Source organism: Aquila chrysaetos, chromosome 1 (assembly GCF_900496995.4).
Source record: "Aquila chrysaetos chrysaetos chromosome 1, bAquChr1.4, whole genome shotgun sequence".
NCBI classification, from domain to species: Eukaryota; Metazoa; Chordata; class Aves; order Accipitriformes; family Accipitridae; genus Aquila; species Aquila chrysaetos.
This window is the reverse complement of record NC_044004.1, coordinates 48,449,460-48,477,034: the sequence shown is the minus strand read 5'-3', so window position 1 is coordinate 48,477,034 and position 27,575 is coordinate 48,449,460. Positions and strand designations below refer to the sequence as shown.

The following is a 27,575-nucleotide window of genomic DNA, read 5'->3' as shown; positions in this document are numbered from 1 at the left end:
GTTAAAAGGTGCAACGGAAAATTTAAGTCAACCAGGGTACTATTGTTAATATCTGTGCTACACCTGGGCACTAAAACAGTTAAATGGTGGAATGTCCTACTTCACTTGTTGAGAGCTAACGATGCTTGAAAACAATGGTATACTCCTATCATTTGTTATCATCAAGGACTGGACATCCCAGTTTATATTCATGAAAATGAATATATATTCATTTTATATTTCTATTCATGAAAAATGATTAACCTATAATGGGAGTTCTCACTTCGTCTTTAAATGAAGAATTAATGAAAAACCTTTCAACTGTTCTAGTCTGAATCTACCCAGAAGTAAAAGCATGACAGAAAAAGACTATTAATAAATAAAATAGTAGTAAAAAAAGAAAAATACGTTGCAATACCAAGGGATTTTACTAGCACTTTTCTTCTGTTTCAAGTGTAGGTGCTAAAATTATGTGCTATGTTGAAAATGTAGCTGCCTGAATGCAGTCTAATATGAGCAGACTTCTCCATGCCCCAGGCTGAAATAACAAGGTAAGAGATTTGCAATTACTTTATTATCCATTAGGGGAAAATATAACCAATAAGTGTTATTAAAATTCTAGAAATTGTTCTTTAAAAGTCAACGGTTCAGCAGAGATCTGAAGGTGGAAGTGCTGATGACCTAAGAGGTGCTTGGGACTTGAGCTTAGTTATTGCACGGTTACAGGGATGAACTGTCTGGGTTGTGAAAGCTGATGGCCGCCTGGCTGCCACAACTGAGATTGTGAAGCTTTCGATCGTGTAAGAAGCAAGCAAGGTAAATAATAGAACCACAACCTCGGCCTTCAGGAGAGAAGATGATGGTTTGTTCAGGGATCTGTTTGGCAGGATCTCACAGGAGACTGCCCTGAAGAGCAAAGGGACCCAGGAGAGTTGGTTGACCTGCAAGAACATCCTCGTCGGAGCACAACAACAGCCCATTCTGACGCGTAGGTGGTGGATCAAGTGTGACAGGTGGCCAGCATGCACGAATGGGGCTCTCCTGCCTGAGTTCAGACAGTAAGCAAGCACACACATGGTGAAGGGTACTTGCCACCCAGCAGCAAGAGAGACATTACCTGAGCGAGCATGGAAGGATTTAGCAAAACCAAAGCTCAGCGGGAGTTAAAGCTCATACGGAATTTGAAGGGCAACAAGAGGGGCTTCTGTAAGTATATTGATAGTGAAATAAAAATGTGGTCCTGCTGCTCAGGGGGGCAGGTGACTTTGTGACTCAGGACATGGAAAAGGCTGAGGTACCTGGTGAGTTTTTCTGCCTTTTTTTTTTTTTTTTTTCACTGGTGAGGTCTGCTCTCAGGCACTAAAGGATTAAAGAGGAACACAGAACAGAGGAGGACTTCAGCTAAGTGGACATAGCTACGTCCATGGAGCCAAGTAGGGTGTTTCTGAGGGAGCTGGAGAAGCAGGCTGATGGGAACTTCTAAGTTCAATAAAGTCAGTCCTGCATGTAGGGCCAAATAAGCCCATGCAACAGTATGGGCTGAGCCCCAACAGGATAGAAAGCAGCTTTGCAGGAAAGGACCTAAGGGTACCAGAGGACAAGAAGCAGAACATAACTCAGCCATGGGCTCTCACAGCAAAGAACGCCAACACCATTGTGGGCTGTATTAGCAAAAGTGTATTTAGCAGGTTGATTAAAGTGATTGTTCCCCTCTATTTGGCATGTGTGAGACTGCATCTGGGTGCGAGACTGCATCTGGGGCACCATGTTCAGTTTTGGGCTCCCCAGTGCAAGAAAGATACAGACATACTGGAGCAAGTCCAGCTCTTGACTTGTAGCCAAGGCTGCCATCAGCGTTCATAACCCAAACTAGTTCATCCCCGTTAGTCAGACTCAAGTAACTCAGTTCAACAGAAAATTAACCGAGTGAAATGTAGCAGTGCATGATACACAGACCAGGTAAGATGATCTAATACTTTGTGAATATGAAAGAAAAAGAAGATATGATGGAGAACAGCATACAATCTTTCTTACCCAGAACAAGAGAATTGGAATAGAAAATTATTTATCATCAACCTGCCCCTTTAGTGCACCAATGCAACAACTTAATGCCTGAATGAAACACTCTGGAAAAAAATTATAGATACTGATCATCTTCCAGGTTATTACTTGGAAACCCCTGCGTTCCTGAAATGTTTGTTTGCACTGGTGTGGCAGCAAGGAAAAGTGGGTGTCAGTGAGCTGGAGGAGAGAGCTGTAGTGCCAGAAGCTCCAACTTCAGTGGGATACAGTTCCCTGTCTACTTGTCATATTAACAGTGATGAAAGAATAGCTTATGCTTAGGGACATCGCCTAGTTCATTTACATGCATTAAAGCATGTGAGACTTATATCCTAGGATCTGATGAAAACATGGAGGACATTATGATAAAATATACTTTATTAAATACAATATATTTTCCCTCTGTCATCAATAAACATATTAACAGGATTTATACAGATACATGTACATTTTTATAAATTAATGTACATATGTTCATATTTCTCAGCTCTATTTTTTCTACGTTTGCATCATGCTGTAACATGTCCAAGTTTTTACAATGTCAAATTAGACAAAGCTTCCAAAATTTTTATAAGAAAGTTAAACACGGTTGTATCAACTGTTTTTCCATGTCTACAGATCTTCAGCATCTTCTTCTAATTGAAAAGTTGTGAATTTATGTGAGTGCCAGGTATATCACTCCTCTGAAAGATGTCACCAACATCTTCCCACTTCTATCTTCTATCAAAAATTTTCCATCCAATCATCTAAAGGCTTAAAGCCAGTAAGGTTGCAGTATTCAGTTCAGGCACAGGCACATGACAAACACTTTTTTAGCTCTGCCACCACCTCTACCATACTTTTCATTTGCATCCCTCAACTACAGGCCTGTCAGCATAGGGACCTGCCTTACTTGCTTTAGCTGAACACTGCAAAAGTAAAGATCCAGACGATTTGTTTCTCACAGGCTGCATGCTTTGCCTCAGACTCTCCTGATTTGATCATGACAGCTGTACAGCAAACTCTGTTGTCTGCTACACATTTCATCTTCCCATGATATTATAGCTATACTTTAACACACTAAACTTGAATTCAACGTTCCAAGTGCTAGAAGCCTAGAGGACCAATGATGCACCTCACTGCTCCAGCCTAAATGCCTGAATTCATTCAAATTTTTTCCCATAAAATTTGGGTGGGTCAATTTTGAGTTGGCAGTTCTGTTGCATTCTGCCTGTGCTGTCATTCTGCTACCTCTCCTGCTGGTATGTGTAATTTTACCCTACCTCTTAGGGTGCCCACTGAAGCTGCTCTGGCTGGGCATCTCCTCAGCTTCTTGAAAGTTTCTGTCAGCAGTGGATTCTTTCTCCTTGGATGCCAATACTGTCATTGTGATACCACTACTGCTGGAAAAAATGCCTGATCGGTCATAAGGTAACAGCCACAGCTAGTCCCAGAGTTTATGAAAGCCCCATATTCACTTGTCTGCAATATCTGTGCTACAGCCTAGCTTAAGCCAGATAAAAATCTAGATTTGCTGGATCTCTGCAAAAAGACCTAATGCGCAGGATTCCCTAACTGGGAACTTCTGTGGTAATGCAATGCACTGCAACACTGCAGCGCAGGAAGCTGAGTGTGGGTACTATGAAGAGAGCCTACAAGAAAAAACACAAGTGGCCTAGGAACGCAGCCAGACTCCAGGGGCCCTGCAAGAACAGACTGCAGGCCTCGGGGTGCTTCTGAAAGCTCCAGCCTCTCTCCCGCCCTCTCCTCTTCTCAACCAATGTCTTCCTCCTCCCAAATGAAAAAAGATGAGCTTAGCATGAACCCATATGAACGCTGCCCTACCCAGAAGTTCAGCATTCAAGTGATGACTCCTGGCACAAATCTGAATCTCATAGAAGGGGTGAAAAGGTCACTATTGCCATTAAGGTCCACTGGAAGACAAGTGCGCATTACCACAGACTGTATGTAATCAAAGGATGGGTGTTCTAAAGGTCCCTAGCTTCTCTACAGAGTCTTCAGTGGAACAAAAACTGTTCCAGCCACAACATTTCTGGGTGAGCAGCCCAATGACAGGCGGCTAGAAACAAATAAAAGAATAAAAGCCAGGTCCAGTACAATTGTCTTTTGAGGAAGAAACAGAACTTAAAGCAAGAGGCAGGACCAGCAGAGACCTGTGCAAAAAATCCCAATACACAGCAGGGCTACCATGAACAAGGTGCATGAAAGGCAACTGGAAGCTGAGACATGCAATGTAAAATACCAGGCAATATACTCAAACGTGATCCTGCAATAAAAATACTTCATAATCTAGAAGCTGTATCAAATCTGCAGCCACTCCTCACAATGGATCAAAACCGACCTGTCAGATGATTTGGCTGTACACAAATCCAGCACAACTACTAGTGAAACCTCTCCATTATTCTCAAGATTAGCAAATACTTCTTGACACTGTCAACAGATTCTATGCAACAGAAATATTGTAAATTTTACAAGCCTTTCTCTACACTTGTTTATCAATAGAAATTAGGTTAATGATGGTAACTATACCACTACCTACTGTTGTAACAAATGTATCTTACCTTTTTGCTTTCTAGCACCTGCTTCTGCCTGTCATAAACTGTGCAAAAGGTCTGCATTAGGAATTCACAGAACGAGAGTTCATACTGACAGTAATGAACAGGACCACATTCAACAACGAGATAGAATAGATATTGTTCTGATCTTACTTTTACATATATACCAGCAATAAATTTCACCTGTACAGCATTCCGGTAGCAGAAACAGTTATGGCCAAACCAAACACCTCTAAATCCTCAGTGGCTCTCACTAAAGCATAAAAAACCAAGCAAGAAACATCAGGAAACTAAAGAAATTCATCTGGTTGCTGGTCTTGTGGTTCTTCTTTTCTGAGGAGATGCCCTAGTGTTACATAAAATGCAGAATTCATAAGTATCTCAGTGATTTATGAACAGCATAAGACTCGAGTGAAAAAGGCAAGTGTACTTCTCAAACGCTCCTTCGACTTCCCAAGGAGGCTGTCAGTCTAAACAGGAGCAAGATTCTCATTTGAGAAAATACATCTATAATTTAAAGACTAGGTTTTTTTACTTCTTGGTTGGTGATGTTGTTTTTGTAGGTTTTTTTAAGAATACACACTTGAGGAGCAAATCTTATCTGGAGTGATTATTAAAATTCAAATAAGAAAATACAAACATTACTAACAGCTTGACTTTAGATTTGAAGATCTCTAAAGACATGTAGTCTTGCCTTTGTTTCCAATAGTGAGGCAAATAGCCATGAAAAAACAGAAGAAATTTTAATAATTTACTATAGCAACTAGCTCATTAGCAATGATGAAAACATATCGGGGAAGGATGTACTTGATCATGTCCAAACAACCACAGAAGCCTTTAAATTAAGTTCCAAAAAGGTTATTTTCAATGTCTAAGGTTGCCTCATAGGAGTACCACTGTTCTGCCCTTGCAGTTTTTGTGTAAGATTTTGTGTGAACTGCAAAACATGCCTCTAAAACCACTGTTTCCTGTAGGAAGCAGGAAATCTATGGAATGTGTATGAAGACCTGAAATGGAATTAACAGCTACAGTCTTACTTAGTCCTGGATCATTTTACATTATATGGATTACAGTTTAATTCTTTTGTACCATCACATGGCTGACTGGTTTTGGCCACATGAAATCCTGTTTCTGCTTAATGCAGTTTTAATTTAAAAGCTACTTTTGTATTTCATAATGTAACATACTCCAAGAATTATATTATGTTCTCTGTAGCTTGTCTCTTCATGTATGAAAATGACATCCCCTTACCATACTGCTTAGCCGTTTGTCTTCTATCACCACAAAAGAGCCAACATCTTGCCCATCATCCTCCCCACTTCACAAAGCATTTCTTCCAGACTTAATTCCCCAGCAGTGTAGCCTAGTAACTTAAAAATAACCCTTCTGCTACTTATTGGGTGAAAAAAATGCCAAAGTCCGGCCTTATGTATCCTGAATATACACTTTCACCAAAAAGGAACAAAGTAACACAGGATTTAGCAAAACTAAGTTAAATGTGGAATTACAAAAATTAATACATTTTTTTAAAGCAATGGAAAGGGACAACTGATCTATTTAAACTGCAGAGATGACAAACCAAAAAGAAAGGATGCAACATCTATAATGGATTCAGTGAAAATCAGCTGTTATTGAAATAATGACTAGCCATTGTCATAACTCTGTGGATCATGTCTTCTCATAGAAGGCAACAGACTGCTCAGTAATTCCTTGAATATGTGACTTTGCCAGGTGGACTCCAGGGAGAAGGCACTACATCCCCATGGACAGCCTTCAACTTCTTTTGCTTCTTCTCGAGCTGCTCCCTCCTCTCTTTCTTTTCCTGAGAATGAAAAGATGTGTCAAAAAAACCTCAAACAAAAAACAACAAACAAACAAAAAACCCCCACCAAAAAACCAACTCCACCAACAGAAAAGTTACAATTATTGTTACACCTTTCTTGAGTAAAATGAAAAGTTAACATGCAATGGAGATTTGCCTTTTGGAGCTTAGCGCATCCCTTCTAGGGATTCAGTCACACACATTGCACAATGCAACACAAGAGGCTGCACATTTGGTGTCATTTACAATTAAGGTGACTATCTCAAGGATGGGCTGGTTTTGTGCACTATCTAAACAAAAGGCCCAACAGAAGGCCTAGTGGATTAGGTACTGTATTTGTCTTGTATATCATTAGTCTCATCTTAATTACTTCTTTTCTTTAAGAGGATACCTAAATCACAGTGCTAAATATGTTGTTCTCATTACATGAGAGCACTGATGCATCTTTGTAACTTTCTGTACTTATTAAATCACACTTGCCATGTACTAGAACCAACTGGGAATTAAACAATTTAATTATAAACAAATATCTACCTAACATATTATAAACACTGCAAGGTTCTGATGATATTTTCTATTGTTTCAAACAGCAATGGGCAATTAGGATGATGAAGGATAAGCAAGATACTTGCAATATTCTTTTTGTGCCTGATTAACTAATTATTTTCAAGATACCTGTCATTCAAAAAAAAATTTGCAATTATTTATAATTATTTCCAAATTTTTATATTGTTCCATTCTATATAAGATAAGCATTCTTCTTTGCAAAGATGACTGCCATTTCACCACTGTGAGGACCAGCATCTAAGGGTGCATCTGCATTAGCAATTTAGTACACTGGAGAGTTCTTTATAGGTGCAAATTTTCCTTGTATCGTACTTGCAAGTTTGTGGTGCGTGCCTGAGCACACCACTTACTGACTTAAAGTAGTTTCTCTCTTGATGGAACCAAGGTTGACATTATGGACCAGACCATAACCTACAGTGCCCCACTTGACAGGTGGATAAAAGGTCCTTGAGCAGCTGGCTTTCTGGCATGTGAACAGTGCATTCATTCCTAGGACCAACAGCTGGCATACAAATCATTGGTAGTAAAGATGCAATGTGGATATGCAGGCTTAAAACCATCATCAGTTGTGCCAAATCCAACCTTGGTCCTTTCCTCTTCTGCAGCCTATCAGCCAGTATTTTGAAGAAACATAAAAATTTCATATTTTCACATGTATGCATTGCAGTGGAAGTACTGCTCCTTGAAGACAGCTGTAAGGTAACTGGCACTCTCAGATAACCCATGATCCTACCCCTCTGAGGACACTGTATATCCTGCAAATTCCCAAGACCCTAGCAGTGTTTGCCTGTTATTCATAATTGAAAAGAGAAATAGGGAAGTAACTGTGGCTAAGGGAGTAGACTGGTAAATGGGGATAGAAGCGTTATGGTAAAAAACAGGAGCTTGAGTGGAATTTTTCTCGTTTTACACGTATGCAGCAGTCAAACTGTACTAATGCTAGCTATACATGTGATACGTAAAAAAATTTTAAAAAGCATAACATGCACTGAAACATCAACCCTATCAATCTGATTTCAATCTAGGCCTTTTAGGTCTTTGTTAACATAAATCTGAAGATCCAATTCTGTTAGAAATGTCTGGTCTGGCTAAATAAACACAATTATTTCATGTTGTTACTAGTAAAGCTGATAAAAAGCAAGGCAAAGTTTGCATGGAGAAGTAATACCCTTTACTAAAACAAGCAATACAAAAGTTCATCACAGTTAGTCTAAATAAAAAAATATTATTTCTTCATACAAACTGTATCTTTCTGGATTATATGGAGTAATTGAGACAAACTGGGCTTGTAGCACTGTAAGATTCTGACTCTTCTCTGTCATCCATACACTTTTGCCTTCTTTCTCCTTCCACAGAGATCTTCCTCGGATGAACACCACTAGTGGCTTTGCATCTTTAGAACAAGTTCAAGACCTTTTTTTCAGGAATTCTTAAAGGGAACTGGTTATTACCCTAAGGGGAAAGGGGTCTGCATTATCAGTAATATTTTTCAAAAAAGACGACAAGATATGTGCAAGCAGTACTGACGAGCTTGGGAAGAATGTGCTCTGCAATGGAACACATACATGATTCATGTTCCTCTTTTGGAGTATTTGCACATATCCAGCCAATTTATTCTTACAAAAATTTAGTCATATTCTACAAATCTTAGAATCTGAATTTGTATTTGACATTCAAAGACACATCAGGACAGGTAACTAAAAACTCATTAAAAATAGGCCTTACTGTAGCAGTATTGGCAATTATTTTAGAAGTCACGTGTTACAAAGAAATATGCATATTTTATGTTTATAAAGCATTCTTCACTGAATACATGTTGCACAACCGACTTATGTATGAAAAGCCCAACCCAAAGATAAAGTATACACCCACCCAGGAAGGGAATGAAAGTTGCTTTGGATTTTTTAATCATGTCTCAGTTTTGAATGTTTGGGTTTGAAGATCCAATTTTCATGAATGAATCCCAGTGCCAAGGAAAGAGTCTTGCTTTTAAAGATTAAATCTGACATGAAGACTTACTGGCTTCTTCCCTGCATTCAACACACACAAAGCTTTTTATTTTCTAGTCCTAACCACAGTTCACATTCTCACAAGACGTAACTGATATAAATCTTCCCTAAAATAATAAACAAGATGTTACTTGCACTAACAGGAGAAGAGTAACAGAAATAGTGAAAGATGAAATCAATAACTATAGCTTGTCATACACTAGACCAACTCGATTGTATGGCTTGATTTCTCTGTGGAAATTTCCAACTCACTAGCCTAGTATGATGAATACATTTTTCACTTACAAAATTCTGGGAAGATCACATTCTTTAGCAGTATGACTGCCACATAATAATTGAATTTTAGATAGTACAGAAGCCTTACAATATTTAAGAGGAGTAACAATAACAGCCTTATTTCTAACATATTGCAATGCCAGGAGATTAAAATTCCAATATAGAAAGTATTTTCAGATAGATCTTATTAAACCACATGAAATGAATAACCCATGTCAGCTGTTTCTAACCCAGAAAAGCAACAAATCCATGAGACTCATGCAGTACATAATTTCCTGATGTTTTTAAACAGCTTTAGAATGCCAAAAATAGGTGTTGAGCATGCTCAACCTCCAGGTAAAACTTCAAACTTCTTCTAGGGCATTTAACCTTGCTATGTTGATCTTCAAGCATTATTTGAGAGCAGCCTTACTTCTCATCAACTCATACTAGGTTAATGTTTACCACATAAAATGGAGAACATAACAGATCTAGGATACTCGCTTTTCTCTACAGAAAATAGGTATCAAGATTACTATCTCAAAAATAATGGAAACTAAACTGATCTGTCATTAAAAACTTTCTACATGATTCTTCTCCACACTCTACTCCTCAGAACAGGTGCATGCCAATGACAAGAGTCAGACACTGGTATTATATATTAAGTAAAAAATGATCATTTATCAAGCAAAACATCTAGATTGGCTCAAAGAGTACTTGGTGAGTAGCAAGAGGCAAATACTATGAAAGAAACAAAAAAAATCAGAAGCTTAAATTTCCTCAGCAATACAAGATTATCCTTTTTATGTTAGTATTTTACAAGTGTTAATAGCCTCTTTCAGGGCATTTATTTTCAGGCTTAAAAAGTAATCTTCTCTATGCACTTATGTTATCAAACACTCACACAATAACCTCTAGAAGTATAAGTAACAGAATTTCCATTAACATAAAAGCAGAATGTTTCTTATATTTTAGAAGAACTACAAGCAGATTTTTATGTCCGTTTTTCCCCATGCGTTATGGTCAACACCTGGTTCAGGAAAGCTGAGGATGAATTTACACATTTATTTCTGTACAATGTTAATGAAAACATATTAGAATACTTTCCACTACATTCCTCCTATTTTATTTCCCTTCAAACAAAAATCATCTTATTTGAAATAATATACTTAAAAGGCTTCCACAATTCTGCCCTCTCAGATTTGATGCCTCTTTATCTACCTGTAGGCAGATACCATCTTAGTTCCCTTGATAATACATTGACAACTTTAAAGGCATTTCTCTCCTGCAGTTCAATGAAGGTGTGTATTTTCTCTATTACTATACAAAGCGAGATAATATTTTGGCCAAACACGATGACAGAGCCATTGCCCAATATGCTTTATCAAATAAACGTGTGTTAGCTGCAAAAACCAGCATAAGTTATGAAAGTAAAAATGTGAAGACTGGGCATGAGACACATCCATCAGCACTTGCACATAGACATGGAAAAGGAGATAATTTTAGAGGTACCTCTGCCAACCAGTTTAATACCTATCACATCCTCCAACACCTGCTTATTTTTCAAACTGCTCCTCTCATGTAGACACATGTACATCCATGTAGATCTGGTCATTCCTCCAACTACTAAAATTTATATTAATAATCCCACTGAAGTGAAGCGATGACCTCAGGAATTTATACACAATTTGAACAGGGGAGCCTGTGCTAGGCAGCATATTTCATTCCCCAAAAAAGGGGCAATTTTTTTACCTTCGTACAGAGTCCAAGACAGCAAGGAAGCCAAATGTACAACGAGAGGTAATATTCATGTTTTGGTACAGGTATGCTAATTGAGGATAGTCTCCGTAAGGGGAGCATACATGAACAGTGTTAGCTACTACTCAAAGCATAGTACTTCCTTCCTTGGGAACCAGGAATATTGACTAAGCAAGAAATAATCTAAGATTGGACATTAATCATTTGACAAAACTGAGCTGGAAATCACTTGACTAAGGAGACCAGAGGAAACACTTCTTGCCAATGATTACAGAAATCAGAGGTATTCCAAAACGGGACCAGGTCAAAGAAGATCTTAAAAGACTTAAACCTAAGACTAAAAAGGTTTGAAAATCGAGAGAAGGGAAACCGTGCAGGCTCTTGCTGTTTTATGTAACTGCATATTTCTGAGTTAGCCAAGTAAAGGATGATTGTCCTTTCAAAATCTGTCCCACACCTGTACATGTGCCTGCCTCAGTTCTCATCTATCCTGCCTCCAAAAAAAAGCCAGAAAGCCCACTCGAGACTCTGGAAAAGATTTTTTTTAAGCTATTGACAGTACAAATGAACCCCTGTAAGTACCTTAAGCCAGCTGAGTTGCAAGATTCCATTCTTATAAATGGCAACAGAGACCATATGTATAGGATGCATGCCAAAAATCAAGAAAGAGACAACAGAATAAACACTCTCCAACTAAGAAAACCTTGAAAGTCAGTATGATGAATGACTGTGTCACAGGGTGAGGGTAAAAACCACAGGTTTTCCTTTAACTAGCAAGTCATATGTCTTTAAGAAAACAATATATGCTAAGAATATTAGTGATCTCTCTTCTAGTTTGTCTTTCTGTAGTAAGGAAAAAAAACCTGCCTTATTGTTGGGACTTGAGTACTAGATTAGTTTACCGCTTAACAACTGTGACTAAAGAATGCTGTTGTAGGAAAAATATAATTGGGAGCATCAGAGTTCCAACCTTTCTAGTAAATGGAAATAATCTCAAACCTCATTACAAGCACTTTTGCCAATTTTAAGGTATACAAGTCTCCACTTTAAAAGCTTCCTTGAATGTGTATGCACTCACTGTTGCAGCTGGTGACACTGCTTGGCTTTGCAGGTTTTGTGCTGTGGTGAGTTGGCCCTTCAGAGATGGTTGCTCCTGACATGGAATGTCAAAAAATTAAGACTAACTATGAAATACAAAACTCTATGACATGTTGGTAAGGAGAATATATTTTCCACGTATGCTAAATATCAAGCCCACCATATTGTACCATCATTTTGCTCAAGAATTTTGGGGGACTAGCTATGTAATGCCGCCATCATCTGGCCTCTCTCATAACAGCATCAAAACCCACGAATATTACAATACAAAAGTGTTCACACTCACTACTACTACTACATTAATCTTTTTGGTTTTGACAAAGTGCAAAAAAAAAAAAATACCAGCCATCTTTCATATTCCTCCATAGCCTTTATATTTTTTTCTTCCTTCTTTGCCTGTTGTATTTCTTGCTTTCTTCTCTCTAGGATTTTTTCTACTTTCTTCTGTTTTATAAATTCTTCCTTTTTTTCATTCCTGTATAGTGACAGTGAAGAACAGGAGATCATCATGTAACAGACTAAATGCTGCATCTGTGACTGATTAACTAAATTAAGTCAAAAGAGATATTTTATGCATTTAATAAAAGACCAAGAAGATATATTTAAAATCTTCAAAGTCCATCTTTATATATTATATCACCAAGGTATAATTGAACCTGCTATTCTATCTATTATGGCATCACCTTTTCTGTATTACTTTCTCATGTATTTTGTATCATATAAAAAATTAAGATTCAAAACTTCTGTGGGTAATAATAAGTTGCACATGGTCTGTGAAAACTCTTGGCTTGTAAAACTAACAAAAGAATTTCTCCAGCAGACACATCTCATTTGCTCCTGAATACATCTACATTCATACATTGTATTCCACAAAACTTTTAAGATAAAGATTTACTTTCCTTCCTATGGCTTAGTAATGAAGCATGAGACTAACCACATAAGACATTATACTACCCCATGAATTGTACTGCTCAGTTGCAGTATCTCCACCTGGGCTTAAGACAGTAGTAGCCTTTTGGGGAGGAAAGCATTTAAGTTACCAAACCGAAAAAAGCTTGTACAGTTTGTTCTCGTTGTTATACTTGCTCTCCAATGGGACCGAAGAGCCTGATCCCAAGCATGCCATTGTCTCCCAATTAAAAGCACATCAAGCACTCACAGAAGACCTATTGCATTTATAAGCAAAGATTTGGGAAACTATGATATTCCAAAACCCAGTGGAGTAGTACCATTTTTCAACTGCTGACATGCTGTCTCTCTTCTTCTCTGCAACCAGTTCTTCCTCTTTCTTCTTCCTGATTCTTTCAGACTGTTTTTCCTTTCTCCTTTGCTCTCTTAAATATTGCACTTTACTTTCTTTCCATTTTTCAAATGCCTAAAAAAACCCACAGATTCATTAAAAATCTTACCCCTCACCTTTTTGTCAATACTCCACTTGCTTATTCTGTACTATTATTTTTTGTAATTTCTACACGTTCCAATTTTTGAATATGTGTTTGTAGCATTGCTCAGAAGTGGGTATCACTATACCTAAAAAGAATAAATTATTTCTCCCAGTAAATAATAGTTCATTGCCAATGTATTTGTATGGAGTTTACTTCACATTCAGTTCACAGAATCCAAATACAGAAAAATGCCTGTTTGTGTACAAATATAAACATTACATACTTCCAACAGAACAGATCAGAATCTTATACAAGCTTTCTTCAAAAATTCAGCATGTTTAGATTTTAGAATCTAGTTCGTTTCCACCTCTTGCTGGATTAATCAAAATTATTCTCAACAACCTCCTGAACCATATCCAATACACATTTAGGTATATATATCACATCACCTTCCGTGCTGCTTCTGTTTTCTCCTCATTCTGTTCTGCTGCTTTCTTTTTCTTAAGTTCCTCAAGCTTCTTTTTTTCACTTAACTTCTTTGCTTCTCTTCCTTTCTTTTTTTTCCAGGCTTCAAAAGATGCAATTGCTTCCTCTCTTTTAACAGCTTCTTTCTAGATTGAAAATAACAGTCTACATTTAAATACACTTAAATATAAAACTATAATTGAAATAGTAAGTTTTAAACTCATTGCCAAATGTAGGATTAGATGGAGCAATAAAGAAATGGAAATTGATTTGCAGACAACATTCCAAGTTGTCCAAGTAACACCCAAAATTAAATTTGAACTATATAAAGTGTTTTTCTTTTATGCTCATTTTTAATTTAACTTAATCGAATGAGACAAACTACTCCGCAAAATATGTGTGGAAGAATATGAAATACATGTTAAATGCTTAGAAGCGAAATGTACTAAATACTTAAAAGCCAAATATAGGAATTGTGTATGGTACTATTCAAAATACAGTCCTCTGTAGATAAGCATCTCTTGAGATAGGGAGCAAACTCATCTTCTGACAGATGACAAATTAAAACTTAAGACCTGAAGGGTTGAGCATCCCAAGGTCTTTGTAAACAAACCTGAAAATTAATCTAAGGAGCACACTTTTAACATACTTTATGTAAATGTGTAAGGAAGCATCAGCCACACAGCCTTTACAGCAATCATAACAAGTGGGACACACCATTTACTGTTTCAACTCACCTCATGCTATTTAGAGAAAACCAGATGCCTTAGAATAGCAGAGTGATGAAATTAGGCAGAAAGCACAGGCAAGCATACTTCAAAGAATTATAGTTTGCAAACTTCTTTTAAACAAGAATGTAAACAAACCTTTTCAGTATCATTCCTTAGATTTTCAGCTTTCTCCTTTTCAGTTCTCTTTAATTGCAGTAGAAAGACCCTTTTCTTTTCCAACCAATTCTGGAAGAATCATTAGAAGACTTTTATACTTTTAAAGTCTTTTTAAGATATAACTAAAAAAGTTCTGTTAAAACAACCAAATATTATTAGAGCAACACCAATATAATGACCACCAAAATTACTCTTAATTCTTCCATGTGCTACTTAAATAATGACCCCATGTGGAAGACTAAGCTGTGATCACACAAAGACTGTGACCAAAAAAGTGTAAGGTTCTAAAATCATAGCTACAAAATATGAAAAAGCTGAAGGATCTTTAAAAAAAAAAAATCTTCAAAAAAACACCAAAAAATGTAAGCATCAAAAAAAACCCCAAAAGAATGGAATAAAGATTCTTATCACTTGGTATATAGGAATATAATTTACATTTATTGTCTCTCTTGCAAATACCTATAATTAGAGAATAAAATCCAACTGGGAAAAGTGAGACTTCAGGCATCCCTAAAGTGTTACAAGACATTTGCAGAACCAGTCTTAAATTTTCAAGGTTTAATTATGTATTTGGTATGCTGCTTAGAGATACAAGTGTCCTAAATGAAGCCTATTTTACCTTTAAAAATTATAGAAAGAATATAAATACGGATTTGAGGTTCTAAATTTTGTTTTAGAACCATAACAAGTATTAAAACACATACCAATATGAACAGCATCTGCTAATGAAAATTTTTCTCACACAGATTAGTAGCAAAAATCTGTTGGAACCCACAAACTAATCATTATGAAATTCTACACAGAATTCACATAGATTATCCTTCTAGAGAGAATACTAGTTTTCACTTTTCCTGAATGCCAACTGAATAGAACATATCAGGAAAAGAAACTTTAAACCACACTCTTACTAATGTTAAGGAAGAAGTAGAAATAAAGGAAAATAGTGTATTTGTCTGAAAATAGTCTGACACAATAAATTATGAACCACGGTCCCTCTCATCTAGTTTTTTAGTTCATAATTTGATGAAAAGGCATAGCCAACAGAATAAAAGGATTATTATACCTATAATCATATGCAAGGAATACACTCAGAAATATTGATTTCAAGAAAATAAGGGGTGTTGAATCCTATAACAGGACCTTTATATGCATAGTTTTGTTGGTTGGTTGTTTTGTTCAGTTTTTATTTGTTTGTTTTTAAGATCTACCTGGAAAACAGCTGCTCGTAAACTATCTGCTTTATGAAATTCTGTACTGTTCTTCTGCACATGTTTATCCTCCAACACCTTTAATGTTCCCAGATATTGAGATGAAACAGGTGTAGCTGATGTAGCCTTTGTCTTTTTCTTTAAGTGTGCAGAAGACAGAGCCCTATAAAAATACCAAGACACAAACATATTAACGATCTTTCAATTTATTGTAGCTGATACCAAGTAGTGTTCCTTTTATTTCAGTGTATACCACAAGTTACTGTGATTCTGTTTGTACATGCATTTGGCTGGGGATAGGGGAAAAGGAAAGAAGGAAGAAGCCCGTTTTCTTCTGAGGGCTTTATTACTGCCAAAACAAGCCGCTACTCAACATATCCAGCCCAAGAAAGTTTACAAATTCCTTACACTTTCACCTACAAAACAGCTTAAAACCTGTAAAGACATCATGGACTGGATTCATTGGTGGATCCTGTAGCACACACTCATCACAGACACTGGCAAAAGACTTGGAGTCTGATCTGATATAACCCTGAGGAAGGGTTATAGTAACATGCCACATCTACTAAACTGTTTTCCACAGATAGTTGGAGGTTGTTGACAGTGAAGACAGTGCTGACAGAAAATGAGAGTGAAGCAGCATTGTCAGGGCACTTACATGCATCTCACACTCTGCGGACTGTGATACATAGCAACTTTCTCTTACCTGACAGACAAAGAAGCTTTTGGGTTTTGTAGAACTCTCTCCTTTGTTTCACCTAGTTTCTAAGAAACACAGAGGAAAAGTAAAATTATAGAGTCTTCAATCAACAGAACTAGATTAGGATGAAACAGATTTTTACAAGCTAACAAGAATGGTGGGAGTTGGACTTGATGATCCTTATGGGTCCCTTCCAAGTTGAGATATTCTATGAAGTTAGAAAAATACGCAAGAAACCCACTCTAATATAGAAAGGGTACAGTACAGGGTAAGAAAGTAGAAAAAAAAACCCAACACCAAAACCCAACCCAAACCAACAAACTTTCAGAATGCCTGTATCTTTTTGGAATGGCACCTAGAAATGTTTCTTTGTATTATGTAAAAATACAGTCTATAGTTTAGAAATACAAAGGAATAAAAAGAACCCAGCTGGGTAGTGGGTTTCCCTGTTATTATATCAACAGTATTTTAACTATTTTTAATATTTAGCTTTAACAATTATAGATATATCTACGTATTTTCTTTCTTATGATAAAGCATGAAGTGCTTTGCATCTCATCCATTATTCAAGTCACACCATGGATTCCATCCTCAGCCAACATACACTGCTTATTCCAATTCAGCTAACCTCACAATAGAGAGCTGACACTTTCACTTGGATAAGGGTATTTCCTTAAGATTGGAGAAACACACATTTCAATACCTTTTTCTGGTTTAAATTATTTGTGTAAAAGGCATTCCCTACATCTTCCATAAAACTATACAGAATTTGTAAGAACCTCAGCTCTAGAACCCAGAGATAAATTGTCAGCTTTATAAACAGAGTTCTACACATTTAAGGTACCAACAGTAACTTTACAAAACTTTTCACTGTGCTTCTAGGACGCTGTTCTAAACAATGGTAAAAACACATATGAATAATACCTTGACAGAGTCCTTTGAAGTGTTCTTTGCCTCCCCATGCTCAGATTGATCATTCGCTGATACCTCCTGTATTGTATCAGTTAGTATTTGCCCTTCCACTATTTTCACCGTTTCACCTGAACTGTCGTCTATTGACTTCTCTAATTTCTTTGTTTTCTCACATACTGTGGTCATCATTACTTCTATCACAGAAGAGGATTTTCCACTATTGTCCTCCAGTTTCAAGTCACTGGTACTGATCTTCTTCTGATCTTGATTTAACAGGAGAAAAAAGATTGAGAGGACACATTAACAAGAATTCCATCGTTTCTGAGTATTGTTATTTCTGTACGAAAACCATCTGCTTATGAAACATATTACTAAATCTGAGATAATATAATGTACTGTCTGTACACCTCCTTCTAAAAACTATATGGACTAATAAGAGTATTCACTTGTATTGTATTTAAATGTAAGACTGGAGTAGTCAACTGAAGTTTTAACGAATGTTATAGAATGTGAGAGCACGACAAAGGCAAAACTTCTCATCTGCCTTACCACCCAAACATGGTTCTAGTGCAGAAACCAAAAGCAAGAGCCATTGCAATGACAGCAAGAGCTTTTCTGACATCTAGCAAACTACTAATGAAGTCTGTACAACAATTTGGATTAAAAAAAACACTTTCATTGTGTGGTGTTTTTTAGGGGTGTGGGGGACACAACAAAATAATGGAAAGATTCTGCAGTGGGGATTTAAATAAAATGTCACCTCAATTTAAAAGTATGCCTAAGTGGTGAACTTGTCATTTATGTCACACTTTATCAATAAAACTTAAAAACCATTTTTATCAGATCTGAACTGTCATTAATGCAAAGTTCTAAATTTGTAAAACAATTCAGACATAAACCAAAAAAGGCCATGATAAATTCCAAATTACAGTCTTCCACAATTTTCTGATGGAATTCTTAAAAGAAATATAAATTGTGGATGAGAGATTAACTCCAAGTTACCTGAAGAAAGGAATATCAATGCTGACAATCTAAGAAATTTAACCTAGATTTACAACGACGGAGGTAAGTTCGAGGTGACAAGAATTCTGAATTTATATGAACCATTTTCTACCCTCTATTGATATGTAAACTTTCATATTTTACTTTACACTTACTAGACAGTACAAGTGTATATAAACTGTAGGCATCTGAAACTGTACAATCCTAATTCAGCTGCAGCATTTAGCGTACAGAACACTGGCGACAGCAGATTTACTATGAGCGCTTTGTAGCATGAACTTCACAGAACTTCACTTGCAAGTCATTTTGGCTCTGTTTGCAAAGAGGATACAAAATACTAACCTTCCCATGGTTAGCTGGGAATAAAATCTGTAAGTATTATTATTGTAGTTTCCTTCCTGACAATTCAAGCTACACAAGTTTGATCAGTCTGCTTGGAATTCTTACACCTGCACACTTCAGCATCATATTTAAACAATCTTTTCCAATCCCTTTCCTCCACTTTTGTTGAAGACTCCATATCATTGTTGTTTCTAAGTTTTCCTTTGTACTGACACCACCACCTTTACCATCCTCTTCCTCTTATGCTGTCCCTGCACTTGGAGAATCTACCCATTCCCGTACACTGATGCCCATATCCTTTTCCCCATACAAACTCTCCTTAGACATTGTTTCATTAACGATGCTTAAAAACATCAAGCTATACCAAACAAATTTTCTAATCTGAGGAATCAGCAAAATATATAAAAGAACTGAAATTAAACACAGATCTAAGCTTACTTGTTATTTACTATTTAGTACATTGCCTGAGTTTTCAACTTTTGTTCACCTTTCTGCACTAAATTCTTCAAGCCAAGTCCTATCTTTTATCTCATTAGGCTGCAGCATATAGACATTACATAGGCCATACAGACAGCATTCTTCTTGCTGCATCTGACAGCCTATATGTTACCTATCTGTTACAGTCCTGTGCACAGCAAATTACCCCTCAGCATGATTCCCTTAGCAAATTTAAAAAGGTGTCTAACAGCCTATTCCAGTGTTTTTTAACCTGGGGTCCATGGATTTTTTGTAACCAGTCTGAAAAAGGGGACTAAGAAAGGTAAGTTCAATGGATACTGCGGAGAAGCCCACAGATTTGATATTTCTCAAAGGGTCTGCACATCCCCTGTGAACTGCTAGGGATTCACAAATCCAAAAAAGTAGAAAAGCGCTACTCAGCTTGTATTAAACTTTGTGGAAAAGGTGCAGGAAGAAGTGAAAGGTTTACCCTAGTCATGTTGACTGCAAAAGAGGAAATGAAATCACAATGACTTGTAAGTCTCAAAGATGCTTAGATGATGATGCACACACTTGACATAAGTCAAAGTATAAAACCTAAATTCTCCAACTTTAATCTGTTCCTCTCCATTCCTGGGATGCCTCTAGGGCCAAATTTCTCAATACTTGGGATGATACTGTACTTGGACATAACTGCACGAATGAGGCTGGGCCATTCTCAAAACCAGAACAGAAGGAGACACAAGGGCATGAGAAAGATACGGAAAGAGAGTAGAAAGGAAATTAAGAATGGCACTGATTTTAAGAAGACTTGGTTTGGAACATTAGATATTACTAAGGTAACATTTATCTGGTTGTACATATCTAAGTTCTACCTTTTACAGGTGGTGCTTTTCCACACATCAGTAAATTGGAGTCTCCAGATCTTTCATTGTGGGTAGTAAAATTAATGGAAAATGGTGGTGAAGTACTTCCTAGCCATGGACCCTTAGATCAGAAAGTGACAAATAAACAAGTGAGCAATTTATAACAAATCAGTATAATTTAACTTGACTTTATAATACTTTGATAGAATGTTCAGAACTCTCTAGGAGAAGGCTAATTCTTGGTTTACATTTGGAGAAATGAAACCAATCAACACGTAAGGCTGTAAACCGTCACAAAATCCTGTTTCTAGTTAGAAAGCAAAAGAATAATGTTTTCTTATCTGGCCCTTACATAAGAACGCTACTGGCAAAGACTTTTTTTCCCACTCCTATTTTGGTCCTATTTTTCTCCCCCAAAATTTTGTCAGCTAAATAAAAGTTAGTTTCTAAAGCTTCCAATGTAGATGGTAAAAAAACAACACATATACTCTCTTACTTCAGAATTAGGGCTTTTGGCAAGGAGTTTTTTCTTGGGTGTGGCTTGGGCATTCAGAGTAATTAGGGATGATGGTGCTGAAAACGAAGAAAATCCATTTCTAGAAGTTATTTTTCCTTCTGACCTATTAAGCTCATTATCTTCCACAGGACCACTTTTTCTCAACATACTTCTTGGTTGAGGTGATGGTTTGTAGCAGCTATTTAATGAAGGAATGCTGATATTCTCAGCTGAAAATAAATATTATAGTTTCAGTTATGTCTAGTTAAAGACATTTTAGTCTGGAACACTATTTTGCCAAGATAGATTCAACTAACTATTTTCAGTTAAATGAGCTATTTAAATAATAGCACAGCTTTCTTAACACCACTAGGCCATATACAGCTATATAAAGAGTTACAGACACTTTTTCAGAAAGTTTAACGAAAGTTTTAAAGCTTCTAATATAATCTCTACATAGACAACCTACAAACTTATTTTCTCCATTTATCATTATCTCTGTATATATTGAAACTATACTCAAGGGCTTATCTACAGTCAGAGAGACAGACAGAGTTTTCATAAATATAGAAGAGAGCATGTATCTAATATAGTGCTGTCGTAAGAAAACGTTTTTGCTATTCTGCTTGTTCAGTTATCTACTAGCAAAGATACAAAGGGAAGACTGCTCCTCTCTGCATGGTGCAGAACAGAACAACCCTGGGTAGGAGGAGACATCATGAGAAATGCAGTCGAAGAGGAGGGTGTATTTCTAGCTTATTCAATGATGTCTCTGCTCTCCCCTAAGGCAGTCACTGAGCAGCAGAACCACTGTGCAACTGTTTCTTACAAATTTCTATCCTCTGGCTCCTCACCCTCCTCCTGTTTAGTAATCCTACCTTCTTCATTTTTTCTTCCCTCTGCCCTGCCACTAACAAGATCAAGCCATACAACAGCTTTCTACCTGCATTTTTCTTTACGTATGCTGATCCATATAGAAATGCTTATCTAATTCTGCACACTGCTACAGAAGCATGTCTTATTAAGTCCTAGTTCACACAAATCTGCTGCAGGAAATGGGAGAATCACCATGCCCATCCAGCATACTCAGCTGCGTAAAGTCTACTTATGCAATTAGTGTGAAGTGCAGAGAGCTAAGAGATCACAACAATATTCCTACAAGTGCATCAACAGTTTTTCCATGCAGTAAATCACAAGAAAAGTCAAAGGAGCCAAAAAAAGCTGATTAATCTCTGGATAGTCACCTCCTCTGTTGGACAGAGATCAATTTATCCAATATAAGAAAATTTACAATGGTTGACTACTGAAGACAATATGCTAGTATCACTGTACTACTTAGATTCACATGAAGAAAAAGAGTACAACTTTTTTCTCCCAGTGTAAAACTACACAGGCATACTGGCCATGAAAGAGAGGCATCTTCAGTGCCCAGCTCCACATTCAAGTATCTAGCACTTTGGTGCCATCACGTGGAAAGAAAAAAAGGAGCTGATATCACTAATCATGCTCTACAATTTCAAAGTTGTAATCTTCCATCACAGGTAATGACCAGCCATAAATGTCTCTCAACATCAAACAGGGCAAATTCTTCTTATATTAGGAAGTAGATAAAAAATATGAAGTCTTTTGACATTTAAATTTGTAAAAGCACATATAGTCAATTAGCAGAATTTCAAGTTCTGCTTTGCGTATTAAAATGAATTAGCTATTGTTATAATGAAACATTAAAGTTCGGGGTTTTTTACGTGTTTGACTATACATCCCAAGTGGCTCAGTATCTTCCAAGTAAAAGATCATCTGAAGTTTTAACTTTGTGATGATGTCTACCATTCATAAATGTTTTGGTTACAGCTCATTTTCTGACATTGTTAATAATACAGCATCATGATGTCTCAGCATCAGGACTTCAACATTGTATTTGTGAACACTGTGGTCCAGCTTCACTGGTCATAGAGAAGGGATGTCTGTTTAAGGAGCTTTCCATTAAAGGGTGCATGGATGCCATGGACACTGTGTGAATATGGCTTTCTGCGCTATGTGCAGGCAGAGAAGGCAACTCTGCAGCCCTCCTACACCTTCCATGGACATGCATTTACGGAGAACTGGACTTTAAGTACCCAAACAGCTGTTTCTCACCTCCTGAAAGGAAAAAGCAAATAGGAACCTCCTGCTGCTTGGCCCACACTGGTTCCGTTTACCCCCTGGCAGCTGGAGGTTATTGAAACATGTACTTTTAGAAGAATATTGAATAAGTTGCCTGCAAGCCAAAGCAGCTGATACTTAACACAGAAAATAACCCAAATTACAATACTTTAAAATATTGTAATATGGCTAAGCAAGCAGCAGAAACAACATTCAAATGGTTTCTTTTCACCTGATGCTGAAGCATTTCTTGTTTTGTGCATCCGTGGCTTTGGTATTGGTTTGTTTACCTCTTGCTTTCTTTTTTTCTGTAGTTCATGAATAGGCAAGTCATTACAGCGGTCACTTTCACTATTATCACATGGTACTTCTTCAGCAGCTGAACACTCTTCATTATTTTTTCTGTCATCACCCTCATTTTGACTTTCTGAACATTCTTCTTCACCATCTTTTCTGTCATCCTGTATGTTTTCACTTTCTAAAAGCATTACTTGCTGCAGCTTCTTTTCATGAAAGGATAAAGCCAAGTCATCAGCAGCTTCGTTTTCCAAATCTGCTGCTTTTTGTGAAGCATCATCATCTGAGAGAGGACTCTCAACAGCAACTGCTTTCTTAGTGCTTTCAGCACTTGAATTATTTTCATTAAGTTCTTCCCCAATACCTGAAAACAGCACATTATCAACTTCCATTTGAGACAAGTGGAAAAAAATGGGACACAGAAACTACATCTTCTATAATTTAAAAGTATTTTTCATATAAGACTCTCCTGGTTTAAGTCTCTGAACATTTCTGTTTCTGTACCTCTGATCTCTGCAAAGCCACCAAACTAGATCCTTATTCTACTTCCTTTCCTGTCATCTGTTTCCATGGACCCAATCCGAAGAAAATACTTCAAATATTCACTTGTTAAATCTTATCTGTCATGCAATTTAAATCCCTTCTGAAAACCTGTGTCTCCAATGCCATAAGAACTGGAAGCAAGTCAACAACAACAAAGCTAGGCATGTTTGGTTACCAGAATCCATCCTCCCCTTCTATTCTTTTCACTTCTGTCCCATCTGAAATCTACTAGAAGATACTCAAGATCTTAGAATCTTAGCAGAAGATATCTGCTCCGATGCTAAGGTTCATGTGTTCAACAAAAATATTTTTATCTTCCTGTAGCCTGTTATTTCTAATTGACTTTATTTCAGAGTTCAAATGCTCGAGGAAGACAACAAAAGAATGTCATGATAGTTGAGTAACATATTTAATGCAGGAGCAGCTTTTTTCTAAATCTTGTCAGCAAAGGGAAATCAAAGCATCCCACGAACTTTTAAAAAATGTTTCAGATGTGAATGAAAAACAGGACACAGAAGAAGTCCTTTTAAAAATATATTATGATATTTAAGATTCATATTTCCCTTAACATGTAGCAGCACCTTATCAGGAGGAAGAAGAGCCATTCGGCCAATCTCGGTACACTAAATATTAACATTACCAAATATCAAATGCATCTTGGCCCAAGAAAAGCAGCCAGATCAAACCAGTTCCTGGTTTGTGTACAGTGCCAGGCAAGCATGCTCTGCAGTGCGTCCTGCAGCCCTTATTCACTGATTGTCCAGACTGGGAAAACAGTAAGACAACAACATGGCTTTCTCTCTGCCCATGTCCACTTTCGTTCACAGTACTGTGCGCTACTGTCTCATCCAGGTGTAAACAATATGGCTAAGGAGTAAAACTGGGCACCACAACTGTAGGAACCAGCACAGGCTGCGTCTGGTCTAGCAGGTTGGCACCACCACTGATTTCACTGGGAATTCTGCTCCTAACTTAGAGGAGGAGGACTAAGTGATTTAGAAGTTGTTAAAATATGAAGTCTTGGAACATTAAATCACATCGACTCACAAAGATTCTCTGTGATCTAGTAATGAATTAAAAAAGGGAAGTACACGAGGACAAATATTTAATTCTGTCTTACCGTTTGACATGTCATCTTCATCACTGTCAAAGTCGTCTGAGTATTCAGCTGTTTGCTCTCTTGCTGCATGAGCAGAAATTGCTTCTTGTAGCTCATTCTGAAATGGTTTCACAAATAACTTCACACAGAAGGGAAGATTCACCTCTTCAAGTTCAGCACTCATTCCCCTCTCCCACACATACATAAGTAAAACTGAGCAACAGAGATTAACCCATTTAACTGAAAATTATTGTGAAGGATAAGTAAAATACAGTGTTTCCACTCTGTCATCACTCCTCCAATTTTTCTGCGTTAAAAAAAAACCCTCCGTATATTAATTTATATTTCTGCTTCACAAGAAACATCTTGCAGATCCCTTTTCCATTTTTGGCAATGTTGTATCAGCATGTGACACTCTTTCCCCCTTTTGTATGTTTTGATCGGCAAGACTACAACAGAAAGGTCTGTACGGTCACGCATGATGGAGAAGGCGAGCAGGGACTACCTCTCCACTGACTGTTGCAGTACAAGAACCTGAAGCAGGTGGCAGGTCCAAAACAATGGGAGAAGTTCACACAAGCCAGCGCTGGTATTTTGGACTCTGCCACAGGACACCACGGACACACCATGTTTACATGGGTTCTGGAAGCAACCGGCCTTACTTATAGATTACACATACATTGCAAAACGCAGCGGTTATCTCCAGACTGGAAGACCCCGAGCCACAAACCACGGAAGGCTTGAGAGCAGGTTGTCTGACACGGGTCTTAGGCTCTTCCCGAGGCACCTGCTGTCGGCCACTGCTGGTCCTTCAGCCAAAGACATTTCTGCAGGACTACCGGGAACAGGGAGGTCAGGCTGTCCCCGTCGTGGAGCGACTGCTTCCCAGCTTACGCACGGGGAACAGCTTCTAGCGTCCACACAGAAGGAAACCTGCTTCCCACTTTTCGTTTTGATAGCGAATCGCCTTTGCGGGGGTGTGCGTGTGTTGGCTTTAACAGCAAACGACCGCAGTCGCAGACAAACGCCACCGACGCCGTCTCCCCTCCCGCGGCCTGCCGCCCCGCCGCCCCCGCTCACCTGCAACGCGCTGCGCCGCCCCACCGCCCGCCTGCCGGCGCCTTCCCCCGACATGGCGGCGGCCTCTCGCTCCCGCCTGGCAGCGCCGGGCGGCCGGCCCGCCCTCCGACAGCCCCGACAGCCCCGGCCCCCCCGCCGCCGCCGCCGCCGCCCCGCCCGCCGCGGCACTGCCCGTCGCCCGGCAACGCCGCCGCGCAGGAGAACGCGAATAAAGGGCGGGCGGTGGCGGTAGGTCGCGGCGCTCCGACCTCGAGTGTCGCAGCGCTGAGCTCCCGCCTCTCACCCCGAACCGGGCGGCCCTCCGCTGGGGTTAGGGTGCAGCGGAGGACAGGCGGGGCCGTGCGTCAAAACCGAGGCCTTCCGTCACCGCTGGGCAGCTGCCTGACCTGGGCCGAAGTCAGGCTTCGCCCCTGCTTCAGCGGAAACCGGCTGAAGTCGACAGGATTTAAATTTTACGCCCATATCCTACACGTAGCCCACGTACCTGTTCGGACAAGGTGTCAGTATACACGTATGCCCCTCGGGGCAGAAGGTGGGACTGACACAGGTTCGTCGACCCCACTCTTGCAGTCAGGCTTTGTCCAAAACTTCCCGCTTGGGATTTAAGTGCTGACGTAGACAACGCTTTCCATAAGGAACTAACTCATTTCCGTGCTTTCTGGAGAAAAAGCTCATAGCACTTGTGCATTAATTTAAATGAAATTTTAGAGGCGAAGGAGCGATAGTGGCGTAGAAGTTGATGCAAAGATGTTTTTTCTGAATACAATGGCCTTGCTATTTCTTTACGCAATTATTTGCTAACGGGTGGTAGATAAAAGTTCTGCATGTTGCAAAATGTAGGAGAAATTGCTCTTGGATGGCCTTGCAGTTTCTGAAGAAGATTAGGACTTTAGCCCTCTCCGATAGCTTAGAAGTATCCATATGGATTACGTCAAACTGTAAGCATAGATAATAGAAGCACTAACAAGCACTCTTCAGGATAAGATGTATCAAAACATGCAGAAGATCGCACTGCGCAGAATCATCCGAGGAGGGTCAAGTAGCAGACAAGTGAGGAAGACTACTGAAGACCACCAGAGACCTTGAGTACACCTGTGTGAAGGACATTTACATATGATAATGAGTTCCCAGAAAACTAATGAATATGTAAAACTTTTCTCAGAAATCTGATGAATATGTATATAGAACCTGTATATAACCTATGCAACTAACCTGACCAAGCGCCCACAGTAGGAGGAGAAATCCCCTGTGTGCCCAGCGCTGCAATAAAGTATACCTGCTTAATAGTCTTCTGACTATTGAGTCCTGATTTCGGCTTTTCACGGCATCAAGTTAAATCACCTGGTACTTGCGCCTCCTAATACTCCGATTTTTATTTCCCCAAAAGGTGGTTGTGCAACACACCTGGTGAGCAGCGACCCCCAGCTGACCAGACCCCTTGCCAAGCGGCACGCGTCCCTGCAGAGCTGGCTGTCCTAGAGGTCATCTCTCCACCGTGTGGGCAGTGGTGGAGGGGACCAAACCCCAGGATGCTCTGGGAATATTGATCTCGTGCATCAAAAGAAAACTGTCAACTTCAGGACCACGTACAGATATGGACGTTTCTATT

At 38.5% G+C, this 27,575-nt stretch overlaps 1 protein-coding gene across 2 annotated transcripts; it reads right to left on the bottom strand.

Annotated features, from left to right (window-relative positions):
* Nucleotides 1-2,400: 2,400 nt before the first annotated feature.
* MAP9 (microtubule associated protein 9) lies at nucleotides 2,401-26,086 on the bottom strand. 2 transcript variants are annotated; one of them, XM_030023490.2, is made up of 13 exons: nucleotides 25,967-26,085; nucleotides 24,908-25,004; nucleotides 23,180-23,608; nucleotides 20,806-21,035; nucleotides 20,319-20,430; nucleotides 17,674-17,924; nucleotides 16,756-16,814; nucleotides 16,050-16,212; nucleotides 14,821-14,910; nucleotides 13,939-14,100; nucleotides 13,334-13,479; nucleotides 12,447-12,579; nucleotides 2,401-6,417 (listed from the first exon to the last, which is right to left on the bottom strand). In XM_030023490.2, the coding sequence occupies exons 1-13, from the start codon at nucleotides 26,018-26,020 to the stop codon at nucleotides 6,295-6,297; spliced, it is 2,049 nt and encodes a 682-aa protein (XP_029879350.1). In that variant the 5' UTR covers nucleotides 26,021-26,085; the 3' UTR covers nucleotides 2,401-6,294. The 2 variants fall into 2 exon arrangements, with proteins under 2 accessions (XP_029879350.1, XP_029879356.1); XM_030023496.1 differs by lacking the exons at nucleotides 12,447-12,579; nucleotides 13,334-13,479 and having other exon boundaries at nucleotides 25,967-26,086.
* Between the last annotated feature and the right edge of the window lie 1,489 nt (nucleotides 26,087-27,575).

Excerpts from the sequence above, each read along its gene's own strand:
- MAP9 (XM_030023490.2), bottom strand. The coding sequence starts at position 26,020 with ATGTCGGGGGAAGGCGCCGGCAGGCGGGCGGTGGGGCGGCGCAGCGCG. Across the intron at positions 14,911-16,049 it reads TACGAGCAGCTGTTTTCCAG|AATTGGTTGGAAAAGAAAAG; the intron begins GTAGATCTTAAA and ends TGATTCTTCCAG. Across the intron at positions 12,580-13,333 it reads ATGTCAGCAGTTGAAAAATG|GAATGAAAAAAAGGAAGAAT; the intron begins GTACTACTCCAC and ends GTCACTATACAG.